Raw genomic sequence first — 14488 nt, forward strand, 5'->3', positions numbered from 1 at the left:
CACCCCAGAGCACCGCACAGTGGCAGTCTGGGTGAAGGCGCCCCGAAACCTGGTGGGGGTTCTGACCTCGGAGGTGGAAGTCTCTCCCAGCAACCTGGTCAGTTGCCCACTCCATGGTAATCTGGGAACCTTGCACCTTGGGAACTTGGTTTTTAAGAGAGATGAGTTGGTCTTTTTCCTGCCGGTAAGTCATAATTCTTTAGTCATAGAACACTTTTAAAGTGTGCAAAAGTATTTTCACTTCTGCATCATAATCACAAAAAGCGATGCCAGGGAGCACACCTGATGGCAGAAGAGCCTAAATGCAGAGCCTGCGATGTGCCTGAGGCTTGCACAGCAACGTGGTCACTTTGCCCGTGTGTCCTGTGGGCTGACCATCGTTTCTACCTGGTACCGACAAGAGTCCTTTGCACTGAAAAGTGGTCCTCACTACCTCCCTGTCCTTCAGTTTGTTGCTGGACAAGGCTTCCCAAGTAAAAGACTTGAGTTCTTTGAGATTGTCTGCCAGCGAGGGGACAGTTGATATCTGTGCTCTCTGTGCATGTTTCTGTCTGTGTCCAGCTGCGGGAAGTATGGTAAAGGTGGCCGTGCAGGCACGTAGCATGCGTTGTCTTCTTGATTCGTTACCTGAATCTTCCTGCATCCAAAACTGTAACAGAAGAGAATGGGGAACGTTTTCAAGATAAGTTGTTACGCTTTTAAAACTGCTGTCCGGTAACATACACAGGGAACGATCACATCGTGATCGCGTGCTCCTTTCCTGGGACTCCTTTCCTGAGGAACTGCCCAGCCTGTGCTTGTTAGACCTTGCCTCTCTAATTGCACCCCTGCCCAGCTGACGTGACCCTGATAGGCATCAGGAGTCAGTTTATCTCTCCACTCTGTGTACGGGGAGGTGGCCTTGGATAAAGTGTGTGCCCAGCTGGGGAAGGTCCAGGCACAGATAAAGTCCTGTCTAACATCAGCATGTAGGTTCTGAGGGGCAGTAGATTGAACCCTTAAAAACAAAGTTTGCTTTGGTTTGTGTTTATCGTAAATGTAGTTTTTTCAAGTGGACAGGTTTAGACCTACGTCTTGAAATTATGGGTCACAAGTAGTGTCACTTTGATACTGGTAGACTCACTTTTATTTTTTCTTAGACATAGTTCTTTTTTTTTTTAATTTTTTTTTAATGTTTATTTTTGAGAGAGAGACAGAGTGTGAGTGGGGGAGGAGCAAAGAGAGAGGGAGACCCAGAATCTGAAGCAGGCTCCAGGCTCTGAGTTGTCAGCACAGAGCCCGACGCGGGGCTCGAACTCATGAACCACGAGATCATGACCCGAGCTGAAGTTGGACGCTTACTGACTGAGCCACCCAGGCGCCCCAGACATAGTTCTTTTTGAAACAACTTTTGGCACAATTCATATACCATACAATTCACCCGTTGAAGTTTTACGATGGGGAATTCTCCAGTATGTTAGAAGGTTGTGTAACCATCAGTATAATCTAGTCATGGAGCATCTTCATCGCACCACCCCCCCAAACTAAAAAACTGCACACCCATCAGCAGCCGTGTGTGCACTCGGCCCCACCCGCCGGCCCCCAGCCCTGGGCAGCCACCCGCAGGCTTTCTGAACGTTTTACAGGAGTGAAATCACACAGTATGTTTTCTGTGGATGATTTTCTTCACATTCTCGAAGTTTGTGTTGCAGCACATAACAGTATTTCCTTCCTTTTTATTGCCCACTCTATTACATTTTGGGGCTAGTATGAATAATGCCACTGTGAACACTCACGTACAAATGTTTGTGTACACATATGTTTTCGTTTCTCTCCATTATGTATCTAGGAGTGGAATTGCTGAGTCATATGGTGACTTTCTGTTTAACTCTTTGAGGACCTGCCAAACTGTTTTCCACGACGGCTACACCAGCTTCTGTTCCCACCAGCGGTGCAGGGGGCTCCAGTTCCTCCACGTCTTCAACACTGATTTTCTCTCTAATTGTACCTAGTCTCCTTGCGTGAAGTGGTCTCTTACGGTTTTGATGTGAAGTTTCCTAATGAATGATGATTTCGAACAACTTTTAATGTGCTTATTGGCTATTTGTATATCTTCTTTGGAAAATTGTTCATATCCTTTGTTAGATTTTTGATTTAGTTATATTTCCTTTTACTATTGAATTACAAGAGGTGTTTTTTGGGGGTTGCCTGGGCAGCTCAGGAGGTTAAGCATCTGACTTCGGCTCAAGTCATGATCTCATGGTCTGTAGGTTCGAGCCTCGTATCAGACTCTGTGCTGACAGCTCAGAGCCTGGAGCCCGCTTCAGATTCTGTGTCTCCCCCTCTCTCTCTGCCCCTCCTGCACTCACATTCTGTCTCTCTCTTTCTCTCAAAAATAAATAAACATTTTTAAAAAGGGTTTTTTTTTCACGTATTCTGTATATAATCATATGATTTGTACATATGTTTTCCTATTCTGTTTGTGTTTCCTCTCTCTTGTTGGTGTCCTGTGACAACAAACCGTGGCTTTTATTTTGATGAAGTCCAATTTATCTGTTTTTTCATTTGTTTGTACTTTTGATATCCTAACTAATAATCCATTACTTGACTCAAGGCCACAAAGATTTACTCCATTTTAACTTGGAAATTATGAAACTTCCAAAGGTCTTACAGTTTTTTAGTTCTTCCGTTTGGGTCTTTGATCCATTTTGAGTTAATTTTGGATATGGTGTGAGATAGGGCCCAATTTTGTTCTTTTATTTGTGGAATCCCACTTGTCCCAACACCATTGGTTGAAAAGACTACTTTTCCCCATAGAATTTTTTGGCACCTTTGTGAAATAGAAATACTCATCCAAATGAAAGTCAGAACACTTGGACTTCTGGGACAGCCCAAAGGTTTCATGAAACTGTTTGAACAATTGAATGTCTCTAGCAAAGAACACGCTATTCTTACAATTGACTTTGGAATTGGAAGGACGGAAACTGATTCTTCCAAAGTCTGAATGTAACCCCAGGGTCTGCTCTGGATCCATCCGATAGTGGACAGAGAACAGCTGCTCCTGGTTACCCTGGGGTGGAGGTAAGGGGTCCCGAGCGATATGCTGACAGACAGTCTTTGTGATGAGTCATCTCGAGGGAAGTTTGATGCTTGCGATCTGTCCCGGTCATTGCGCTGGGCAGCAGACTCTGTGACTGCAGACAGCTAGAGAACACGGTTCATTTGCATGTGGGATTGGAAGGACAACTCTGGGTGGAACAGAAGAAACAAGTGGTTTTGTAATTGTCAGTGTGGTCCTTGTATAATTGGGCACCACGGCAGCTGAATGATGACAGTGAATGGAGGTGAGACTGCTGTGTTCCTGGAGGAGAGCCCGACTCAGAGACGGTTGCGTGGTTCTGGAGGTCCAGAGGGCAGCAACACCAGAGGGGAGACATGAGCACTTTCCTCTGGACGTAAATAAGAGAAAGAAGACTGATGTCCAGAGCAGCAGGCATGCTTTCTGCCGTCACTGTGTGTGAAGGTGCTGGTCTGCCTTGACATGTTTGTGAATGAGCGAGGGGCGAGGGGCCGGGAGACCCGCCGGCTGAATGTGGAACGTGCGACTTGAGTGAAAACAAAACACAGGCTACGATTGCATTCTGGCGCCATGTTCAAAATACATGGCCTGTCTATCTTTAAATTTTTTTTTTTTTTTAATTATTTTACAGAGAGAGCACATGAGTGGGGAAGGGGCAGAGAGAGAGAATCCCAAGCAGGCTCCACACTGTCTATCAGCACAGAGCCCAACAGAGGGCTCGATCCCACAAACTGTGAGATCATGACCTGAGCTGAGATCAAGAGTCGGATGCTTAACCGACTGAGCCACCCACGCACCCCCATCCATCTTTAATTTTCAATGGGCAAGTTTTCATTTGTTGTTGGTTTTCAGAGCACATGTTCTGCTTTTTCCTTTTTTTTTTTTTTTTTTTTTTTTTGAATTAATACCTATACTCAACGTGGAGCTTGAACTCTCAACCCCGAGATCAAGAGTCACATGCTCCACTGGCTTAGCCAGCCAGGCACCCCCCCTGCTTTTTCCTTTTGTTGACCTGTCTCTTCCAAGCCACAGAGCCGGCTGGGTGCCCTCTCCATCACAGGCCTTATGTGTACTCTGATCGTGTTGGGGCCAAGAGGAAGAGTTCTTGTAAACAGTACAGAGGGTAGTTTACTCAACATGTATTTCTGGGGAATTCTCAGCACATTTCAGAGCTTGGATCTCCCTCCGGTAGGTGGGGGGTGGTGCGTGACTCCAGCCAGGGCACCTACTTTGAGGCTCTGGCGTGAGTGATGTGTTAGGCCAGCAGCACACAGGGCAGCCCTGGGCGGGGGTCTGCGGTGAGCCTTGCCTCCCGCCCTCCTGGGGTCCCCAGGGTCTGAATAGAGGTGCCCCTGGGCAGCTAGGATTCTTGGGAGGAGAACGGCATAGGGCCCCTGCCCTCAGACACGCAGGGTTCTTAGACACGGCTGCAAGTGGTTCAGGGTACCCTGGGAACAGTCTGGCTCTCGCATGGTCTGGTGGATACAGTCGCTTCTTTTGTAGTGTGGCTGTGTTGGACAGGTATACATGTTAAGCTTAGTAAAATTATGACCATCAAGCACTATGACTGCCAAGCACAAGGTCCACTCAGATCAGAAGCAAGTAAGTGGCCCCCTCTCCCCCCTCCCTCCCGGAGTCCCTGCCCTCCCGCCCCGGCCTCTCCCTTCCTCTCCAGCCACTGAAGGGCCAGGCAGAACAGGAAGACAGGGTTTGCATCCTGGCTCTGCTGTTGACGGCCCTGTGACCTTGGGGACTTTCTTTCAAGAAAGAAACTGAAACTCAGAAAGGCAGTCCATAAATAGAGGAGCTGGCACCTGGCTTCTAGGGGGTTTGTGGGGTTCGTGGAGTCCTGTCGTGTCTCATTGCTGACCATCTAGCGGCACAGGGCAGGTAGACATCTCTTTAACCATGGCTGTGCATACTTTCCTTTTGAACCTTTGTTAGAGCCACTCACTCCCCTGGCAGAACCCCCTTGCCTCCCCCCCCCACCCAGTGCTTGTGAAACATGGCCTTGCTGCGTGTGGGGTGTCAGTATCCTCCGTGTGGTCCTGCCTGGCTCACCCCACCCTCCCTGTCTTTCATCAGACAATTCTTGCTCTTCCTCTGGGCCCCTTCCACACTTTTCCACCTCCGTCTTTCCTTCTACTGATTCTTTTATGATTGTTTTCTCTTCTGCCTCAAGATAAATTATTTGAGGGTGAACAGTGTTTTTCTAGTTTCTCTGTACTTTCCAGAGCACTCTGGGTCCAGCAGGTGCTCAGTAGTTCCAGGATAGATTAGAAAATGTTTTTCTCAGGGCACCTGGGTGGCTCAGTCAGTTGAGCGTCCAACTTTGGCTCAGGTCATGATCTCACAGTCCGTGAGTTCGAGCCCCATGTCAGGCTCTGTGCTGACAGCTCACAGCCCAGAGCCTGCTCCAGATTCTGTGTCTCCCTCTCTCTCTACCCTACCCCACTCACACTCTCTCTGTCTGTCTCTCTCTCTCTCAAAAATAAACACTAAACAAATTTTTTAACAAAAAAAGAAAATGTCTTTCTCGCTTTGTAATTAATCCTCATCTAATCCCATTGAATAATCCTTGTTGCCTTTTCTGTGATTGTGTCACACGATGCACAGACTTGACAAGTATCACATGTCGATCGTCGCTTCGTTTCCCTCCTATGAGACCGAAGCTGCGTCTCCCCTTCAGTGTCATGTCAAGTGCGGGCCTGGGCACTGGGGCGGGGCGCAGGGTCCCTGGTGTATCCGCCAGTCTTTCCTGGTGGCCTTGTTCGCTAAAACACTTTCTGACTTCTCTTCCCTTTCTTGTGCAGACGCTCGCGAGAGGCTTCGGGACGAGAATGTTTCACTTAAGGACTTGTGCTGCTAAGTTGAGGCCGTTGACGGCCTCCCAGACTGTGAGGACGTTTTCACAAAACAGACCGGCCGCAGCTAGGACGTTCGGGCAGGTTCGGGGCTATACCGCCCCCGTTGCTGCTGAGCCCTTCCTCAGCGGGACTAGCTCCAACTATGTGGAGGAAATGTACTATGCGTGGCTGGAAAACCCCAAAAGCGTACACAAGGTAAGGCTCTCCGAGCAGACGTCTTCCTGTGTTTGGTGTCTCGGCCTGCCATTGGCTGGGCATCCAGGTAAGTGCCAGTGTGCTGAGGAGCCCTTGGGAAGGCAGGCGGCTGGGAGCCCCACCGACCGGAGTCCTCCACATCGGCCCGACCACGACCGCCACACCACCGGAGGAGCGCTTCCCTCCCCTTGACAAGCCGCGCACTTGAGACTTGCTTCCGGGAACAGAAGGCCCATCTGCCCTGCGAGGGTGTGAGAAGGACGTGCTCCACCTCCAGCGTCTCCCCAAGGACGCTGCAGGATACAGACAGCGGAGACAGGCTGTGGCCAGAGCGGCGACCCTGTTGGATGCTCCCCAGTCCCGTCATGCCAGGAGCACCTCAGAATCATCACATTGGTTTCTGCGCAAATGGCATTTCCAGTTAGCGTGCCGTGTTTTTCCTCCTGTATCTGGAAGTGAATTCCCTGCAGGCTTCTTTCTGATGTACTTCTGTTGCCTGTGAGGCACGTCCTTCCGGTCACCCGTGTGCATGAGTCCGCCCACAGGGCAGGCCTGGCCTCTAAACTTGACTGGTTCTGACACCCATTTCTTGTGTTCACATTGGGCGGCGGCCCCACGGTAGGAACCAGAGGGTGGTGGGTCCACAGGTTGCCATCGTGCCCCGACGCGGGCCGGGGGAGGTTTGGCGGAGACGGTGCGTGTGAGGTGCTCAGGGCCTGTGCAGAGGAAGCGCCCGACGGAGCCTGGCTGCCATGCGCTGCCGGCCTCGCCCCTTCCTCACTTGTGAATCTTAGGGTCTCATCACCAGAAGGCAGCCTGCTTCCATCAGGCCCCCGAGAATCCGCTTTACCCTGAAATGGTAGTGGTGTGTAAGGTTGGATACGTTCATGTGACTGCCAGAGCTGCCGACCCTGTTTCGTTGCGAATGCCCTTCTGGTCTGACCTCACTGCTCAGGGCACCCAGCCGGTCATTCCCTACCAACCTGGAGGCCACTGGCTCCCTGAACAAGGTGAAGCCTGGTTTCCTGTGAGAGTAGGTGTTCCCTGGCCTGCAGACAAAGACTGCCCACAAGTGCGCTGTAGGAACGGCCGTGCCTGGCCGGCTGGCAGGCACTCTGCAGACAGGTGTGCACGGTGCGCTCTGGAGGGGTCAGGTCGGACAGTCGTCTGGTGCCCCAGCCTGTCCCTCTGCCTTCCTTTCCCCAAACACAACCTCTTCGTGGAACTAGCCACGTCTTGTATGTGTGCTGACGGGCCCAGGCTCAGGAGCGTCCACACCAGTGCCTGGCCTCGAACTGCGTTGCGGTTGGGAAGCGCACCGTGGCTCCGGCACAGAGCACAGACAAGTGGGGCTGACACGGCACCACGGCTCCTACCGGAAGCTTCTTGAGAAGGTTTTTATGGGGATCTGATTGTAGACCATGACGCCTAAATGGGGCCAGTTTTCCTTGAAAAAAATTTTTTTTCTATTAGGTTTGCTATTGTTGTCAGTAGTTTGAGTTAATATCATTATGACTATTATTACTGGGTTTTTTTTTCCAAAATCCTTTTTAATCTTTATTTTTGATAGCGTGAGCAGGGGAGGGGCACAGAGAAAGAGAAACAGAATCCGAAGCAAGCTCCAGGCTCTGAGCTGTCAGCACAGAGCCTGACACGGGGCTTGAACTCACCAACCACAAGATCATGACCTGAGCTGAAGTCAGACACTCAACCGACTGAGCCACCCAGGCGTCTTTGATTATTACTAGTTTTGGGGTTTTTTTTTAAGGACTTTTTTGAGAATCCAAGAAGTAGTGCGTGCAGTCTGGGCTGTAGGGGAGCCCCCTGATTTCATTCCCACTCATCATCACCAGTAACAGGACTGGTCTTAGGCCAGCTGAGGCCCTGTGGACCCCTGGGACTTACTCTTTAGACCAGCTTTTGGTTCAGCAGAAAAATTGAGGGTCAGGTATAGGGATTCCCCATGTACCCCCGGCCCCCATGCCCGGTCTCCCCTACCATCAGCACACATGCTGGGGTTACGACATTTATCAGGCTGGGGAACCCACGCTGACACATCTTCTTCGCCCAAAGGCCCCTCGTGGTGGTATGTATTCTGAGGGTTGGGACAGGTGCCAAGTGACATGTATCTCTGTCATGGTTTCCCATGTTTTCCCAGTGTTTCTACTGCCCTCAAAGTCCTCTGCACCCCACCTGTTCTTGGAAAGTGTTTTTACCACATGGTTTCAAGGAAGCCCCTCAGAGGTTCTTAGGCTGGGAAGGGGTGGCCATGGTGCCCGTCCATCCTGGGAAGGACAGCACACCAACAGGTCCACTGACAGGCACAGGTGCCGTGGGGCCGGGGTTTTGGGGGGAATTCAGGAGGGGCATGGCCCTTGGACTCTGCAGGCCAGAGCGATCACCACATGGAGATGCCACAGAGACATGGAGGACGCCAGAAAGGGACTTTTCAGTTTAATGAGAGAGTACGCACAGGCTATCATCCCTGGGTCCGATTTTACATGCTAGTTTCTGTTGCCAGGGTGTTTCAGGGGGCGCACGTCAGTGGGTGTGTCCTCGTCCACCATCCCTACCCTGTGGAATTGATCACTTCTCCAGGTTTCCTTGGAGGCCCCATACCTGTGTGCGTGCAGTTGCAGAGACACAATCTGGAACTTTCACCAGATTTTAGAGGCATCAGCGACTACAGAAGTCCTCAGAAATAATTGACTACATTAAGAATGCCTCATTTGTTCTCGTGTTTTAGAACCCATGGTTCAGGAAGAAATGACGATTAGATTTTCAGGTTTAGACTGAGTGCCTCTGATCCCCCACTTGTGCGTTGTTGTGGGGTGCGGCCTCCTTGTCCTGAGGGCTGCTTCTGTCCCCTCCTCCGTTGGCACAGAACTTGTTCGTATTCGGCAGGAACAGCACAAGCTTAGCATCTCCCCTCCCTGCCCTACTGCACTTAGCTTTCTGATTACTTCTGTAACATTTCCTGTAGAGAGAAGAGTATGAAGTGAGCCTCTGTGAGGAGACCCACATCCACCTTCAACGGCACTCTACAGTTTGCTAGGCCTTAAACCTCTTCCTTCCCCGCTCATTTGTGCTGGTTGGTTTCTTGGGGGCGGGGGCGGGGGTGGCTGGGAGAGCCTGAAGGCAGATCCAGACCTGAGTCATTTCCACACGGCTCTAACCAACACAGGGATGTCTTCCTAACCACACCTAACAAAGTTAACAAGATAATTCTCTAACACCTAATCCTCAGCCTCAGCCAGCTGCCAACTGGCCAACTTACGGTTGGTTGTCATACCCCTGTTTTTAAAGAACACTTCTATTTTGAAATGTCTAATTGTGGAAATTGGTAAAGTAATTGAGCAATTTGGAGTCACAAGCCCCTCATGCTGCTGGTGCCCAGGTCAGTGGCTGGCCCCGATGGCGCCCGTACGGGCTGCAGGGGCTCCCAGCCCCCCTGTGCCCCCTGCTGCGGCCTCCCCCACTGTCCCCTCCAGTCCTCCACACCTTCCCAGGCACAGCTCACCGCCTGACCCCCTAGGAACCCCCAGCCGGGGCTTGTGATGTCAGCCTGCAAAGCCTCCCTCATGGGGTCTCAGACATTCTGGGGACAAGTCAGATGGCAGCATCTTTCGTTTATGTCTCAGAAACGCATAGAATCAAAGGCAGATTGCCCCGTTTATGTGTCAGACAGGCAGGCATTGGGAGCCCCTGAGCCCTTGCCAGGCCCCATTTGTGCACGGAGGCACGTGCCCACCCACACACAGAACGACGTCAGCCCTGGTGCTGGCGGGAGACCCGCCAGACCTGTGCTCCCTGGGCCCCCCACAGCCTCGGAGCTTGCTTCCCCCACCGGGCCTTCTGGTGGCCTCGGCCCACTTCCTAAATGCCGTCTTCCTCTTTTCATAACCGCATCCGTTTCTTACGCCATTCCTGGGTCGGCTCCAAGTTTAATGACAGCTCTGGTCCAGTTCGGTCACCTCACCCGAGGTGGAGTCTCCAGACTCGGTCCCACCTCTCGGGGCTCGGTCGTGCCCCCCTTCTGGCCTGGATAGCTCTGCCTCTTCCACGCTCATAAAACACAGTCCTGTCGTTTTCTGTGAGTGAACCAAACCAGCAGGGAAAAACACAAACCCCTAATTCATGGTGACATGTGCCTGCTCGCTCTGTGGTTTTGAACCATCCCGGGCTGTGCTTGGAGAACCGGGGGCGGGGGGACACCTATGTTGAAGGTCCTTGGAGCGCTTTGTGGGATTTTGGTGAGGGAGGCTGCAAGCCTCAGCCATAGTGGTTTTGTGTATTAAGTTAACCAAACAGGTGGAGTGCTTTCCCTGACCTTGGTATTCAAGGGGCTTTCCACCTGCATGGTTCAGTCCAAGGACAAAGTGAGCACGTGTGAAGAGTGAGAATCAGGAGTAGCGCCTTCCCTTATGCGTACATCAGCCCAAGGACAGCGGGGGGCAGTTGTCGGGACCCTTTAGGGCCCTGTGTGCCCAGGCCAGGTGCCGCCTCTCCTGGGTGGGCTGTGATGAGCGAAGCCCCGAGGGGTCTGAAGATCCTCGGGCTCTCAGGGGTTGGAAGTGAGCCCGGGACTCAGAGCCCACGAGGGGACGTGCTGCAGGCCTAGGAGGACCCACCGTCACTGTCTGGAGGGACTGCCGCCTTTAGTCCCTCAGGAAGAGGCCCGTCACCGTCCGCGGAGTCCACGGGCAGAGCAGAGGCCACTGTCCTTGGCTGGTCTTGGGTGGTTGCTGGCATTTTGCTCGTGCGCCCTCTGGAGAAATGGTGGCAGAGCCTGCCTAGAGATGTTCCCTCCCCCGTGCTGTGCTCTGACTGCACGTAAATTCTTTCAGTCTCTGTAACCAAGGAAGTCCCAAGCAGAACCCCCAGTTTTTAGCTGCTTCTAGTAGGAAGCGTTCCACGGTGGCAAGGCAGTTCCCGACCCCAGTGCGTGGTCAGTCCTTGCCTTCCAGACACAGTGTCCGTGGATGGAGGGGTCAGAGCCCCACTGGAGGGCAGGCATACACGGTGTATTCGAGGAAGGCCGGGACCCAGTGTTTGGCACAGATAGAGCACTTCAAGGTGGGTGTGGGAACCGTCGAAGGGCAGCCTTTGCATGTACACCCACGCCATGGCTGGACTGCCGTGCACAGTCACCTGGATGCTTAGGAAATAACACAGGGCCACCAGCACACTTCCTGAGCCCACAGAGCCCGTGTGCAGGGGGCTGGGGAGGACAGGAGCCTGGGAGCAGCAGCTGCTGGCCCCAGTGCCACCCTTAGCTTGGGGAGCTGCTGCTGCATGTCTGTAGGGATTAGCCTGAAGCAGCCAAACCCTTGTTTCAGGATGACCGCTGGTCACTTAATGCCCCAAGTTTGATGTTTGTAGCAGCTAAACATTGTTAACATTGGAACTTAGTAACGCGGTTGTCTGTGAACGTGCTGGGTCCGACCCCAATGACTGTGGGTCACTAGATCATCAGCCTCGTGGTGGCCTTTGAGCCTAGGGTTCGGTCCGTTCCGAGGTGGCCAGAGGCTGCCTCACCCACACTCCCCAAGCTGGCTTTACAGCAGGGTCCTTGGCAGGATGCCAGCAGAGGGTGGTGGTGGGGTCAGGTGACAACATGTGCCAGACCAGGGTGTGGCGTGCAGGCACATGGCGCCCCCTGGTGGAGCAGCGTCTGAAGGGGACTTTGGAAAAGGGGAAACGGTCTGGTCACCCTAGAACCCAGAGGCGTACAATTTGGTGTCCAGAATCAGCATCAGTCGCACCCGTGGTCAGTGTTGATCAACAGCTTCTGCAACAAATCCAAGTATCCTGCTGCTTTTCAAAGCATGAGCAGGTGTGAAAGTGCCAGACATGCTCCTCACACTTGCAGGCGAGGCGTCGGGCACACACACTGCTCAAGCCGCTTCCCTGAGACAGGCTTGTCGCCACAGGGCCCTTCGGTCACACGCTGTGGGGGCCTTCCTTCCCAACAGCAGAAGGGTGCCAGGTAGCACGTGTGCCACCCTTCCAAGACCAAAGCTTCTTGAATGGCCTCTGGCATGAATTCCACAGCCGGGAACTAGGCCCAGAGGCGCTTGTGATCTGCTGACTGAATAATTTAGGGCAGAGTCCACTTGGCTCACTGACCTGCTCACACCCATGTTGCTGGTGAGCAGTCCTATGCTGACCAGTGCCAGCACCTTCTCTGAGCTGAGGTGGGGCCTCTGGACTCTGGAGGCTGCAGGTGTCTACAGCTGACCCCCCACCTGGCACCTCACCTGACCCCCCACCTGGCACCTCACCTGACCGCCATCTAACCTCCCACCTGGCACTCACCTGGCACCACACCTGACCCCCCATCTAACCCCCCACTTGGCACCTCACCTGACCCCCCACCTGGCGCCACAGCTAAACAGCACACTTGCCGGACTCAGCCTGTGAAGGAGTCTGAACCTGATTTATCTCAGTTGAGCACCTACTGTGTGCAAAGCCCGGGGACATTGCAGAGGAACAGGGACCTGTTTGCAGCCTTGCACGGGCTTCCTCTGCTTGGCTCTCAGAACGTTGGGACTGCAGGGAGCGCCTGGCAGGTCTATGGGAAATTGGGGGAATGCAGGTGCCATGGCTTTTGGGACAGAGCTTCAATTACCTAAAATTTAAGAATCGTGGGTTCATTTTGACCAGAATATTCCACTCGTTTACATTCAGAATGTACCGTGTTTTGGTGGTGGTCTCAGCCCCACAGCTCCGCTGATGGCTATGCCCCCTTCCCACGCAGCCTCTGCTGGCTCCAGCCCTTTCTCTGGTCTTGTCTCCGGCAGGTCCCTCGGGTCCTCTCCTTGGGCTCCTCATACCAGCCGTCCCCCAAGCACCGTCTCTTCTCACCTCCGCACCTGTGCCTGCTGCTCCCAAGAGAAGGGAGGGCTTCCCACAGTCATCCCCCTGGCCCCAGGCTTCCGGGACACTGCATGAGGCTGCCTTGGTGTGACCATGGGACCAGACTTTGGAGTAAAGTGCTCACCTTGTGTGTGCGTCCCGTGTGCCTTTGGGAAGAGTGTTCGCGTGCAGGGAGAAGGTCATGAGAACCCTCTGGTCCTGGCAGGAGGAGAAGCTGGCACCTTTTTGTATCCCCCTCAGGCCACCACTTCCTCCAGCGGTGGGCAGAGGACTGGGTATCCATTACTGGCCACCGGAGGCCACTCTCCAGACCCCAGACAGAAGCCAGTTCGGCTCGGCTTGTTTCTCGAGGTGTTCAGAGACCTGTGCTTTCTCCTCACTCCTTGCTGGGTCACCCGAGTGACTGCTGGAGGCACAAGTCCCTGCGCCGTGGACTGGGGCATCCACACAAGAGCACGCGATCGTTAGGGATGAGTCTGGCTCAGAGAAAAAGAGAACTTCACTGAGGTGGCCAACATTTACAGGGTTTTTCTTGACAAGAACTTGGGGCCACCTGCCTTGATGGCACATCAGCCTCATACCTTCAGGCTCAAGGAGCCTGTGGGCAGGCACAGGCGTCCTCTTCTGGAAGCTTTCTCCTCAAGGAGGGGAGGGGCGCCCCTGAGCAGTGCTGCAGCCTTGTGGTCACCTGTCTGCGCACAGGTCTGTAAAACCTGCCATCCAGGTGTGTGCGTGTGAGGGCTGTGGTTGTCAGATAGGAAGCTCTCTCTCCAGGTGGTAGCAAGGGGCCCCAGTCTGGAACGGGCAGGCGGAGGTGAGAGAGAGAGAGGAAGAGGCTCCTAAGGGAACAGAAAGCACTAGAGGGACAAAACACGCCCTCCACTTTCAGGCAGACTTTTCTGAGGTCTGACCGACATGAGTGGCAGCGCAGCAGCGGGTTTGTAGGTGTGCACGGCCTCCCGGGCTGCTGTCCTTGGGCGGGTCACATGAGGGCAGGTGCCCAGCCTGGCTGGGTGTTAGGGGTGAGCACCAGGGGAGCGGGTGCTGGCTCCCTGCTTTCTGCAGGACTGCCACCAACCAGTTTCTTCTGACCGCCTCCAGCGCGAGCAGGGTTCATGGCCATACGTTTGTCCTCGGCCAGTTGAAAGTCACCTGGAGTTGTATTCTGAGCACAAAAGAAGGTCAGAGAGAGGAGGCCCGATGATGGTGATCGCCCCCTTTCTCAGGGCCCGGGCTGGACAGGCCCCCACAGCCCTTGTCTCCCAGCTGCACCCTCGGTGTCTGCTGGAGAGGCCTTTCATTTCGTCATCTGCTGGGGGGGGGGGGGGGGACGGGTGAGCAGGGCCGTGTACTTGGAGTTGCCCGCCAACCTGGGTCCCCACTGCTCAGGGCCGCGTGCCGGTGGTTCTTGCCTGGCTGCTGTTGCCGTCTCAGGCAGGGGGTTTCTTTCAGGTCAAGGAGAGCCCTGGGCCACAGCCACTCCCCAAAT

The 14488-nt window shown here is 53.5% G+C and overlaps 1 protein-coding gene across 5 annotated transcripts in view; it reads left to right on the plus strand.

The window, feature by feature from the left end:
- Positions 1-14488, plus strand: part of OGDH (oxoglutarate dehydrogenase) — a 66667-nt gene that overhangs the window by 9609 nt on the left and 42570 nt on the right. For 4 of the 5 annotated variants that reach the window (XM_045494167.1, XM_045494169.1, XM_045494165.1 and 1 more), the window contains exon 2: positions 5872-6120. In XM_045494167.1, the coding sequence (XP_045350123.1) occupies positions 5899-6120 (222 nt within the window). In that variant the 5' untranslated portion in view covers positions 5872-5898. Of the gene's footprint in view, positions 1-4924; positions 4949-5871; positions 6121-14488 lie in introns of those variants that run through there. The other variant, XM_045494166.1, reaches the window with a different exon arrangement.

The sequence above is a fragment of the Leopardus geoffroyi genome, chromosome A2 (genome assembly GCF_018350155.1).
Source record: "Leopardus geoffroyi isolate Oge1 chromosome A2, O.geoffroyi_Oge1_pat1.0, whole genome shotgun sequence".
NCBI classification, from domain to species: Eukaryota; Metazoa; Chordata; class Mammalia; order Carnivora; family Felidae; genus Leopardus; species Leopardus geoffroyi.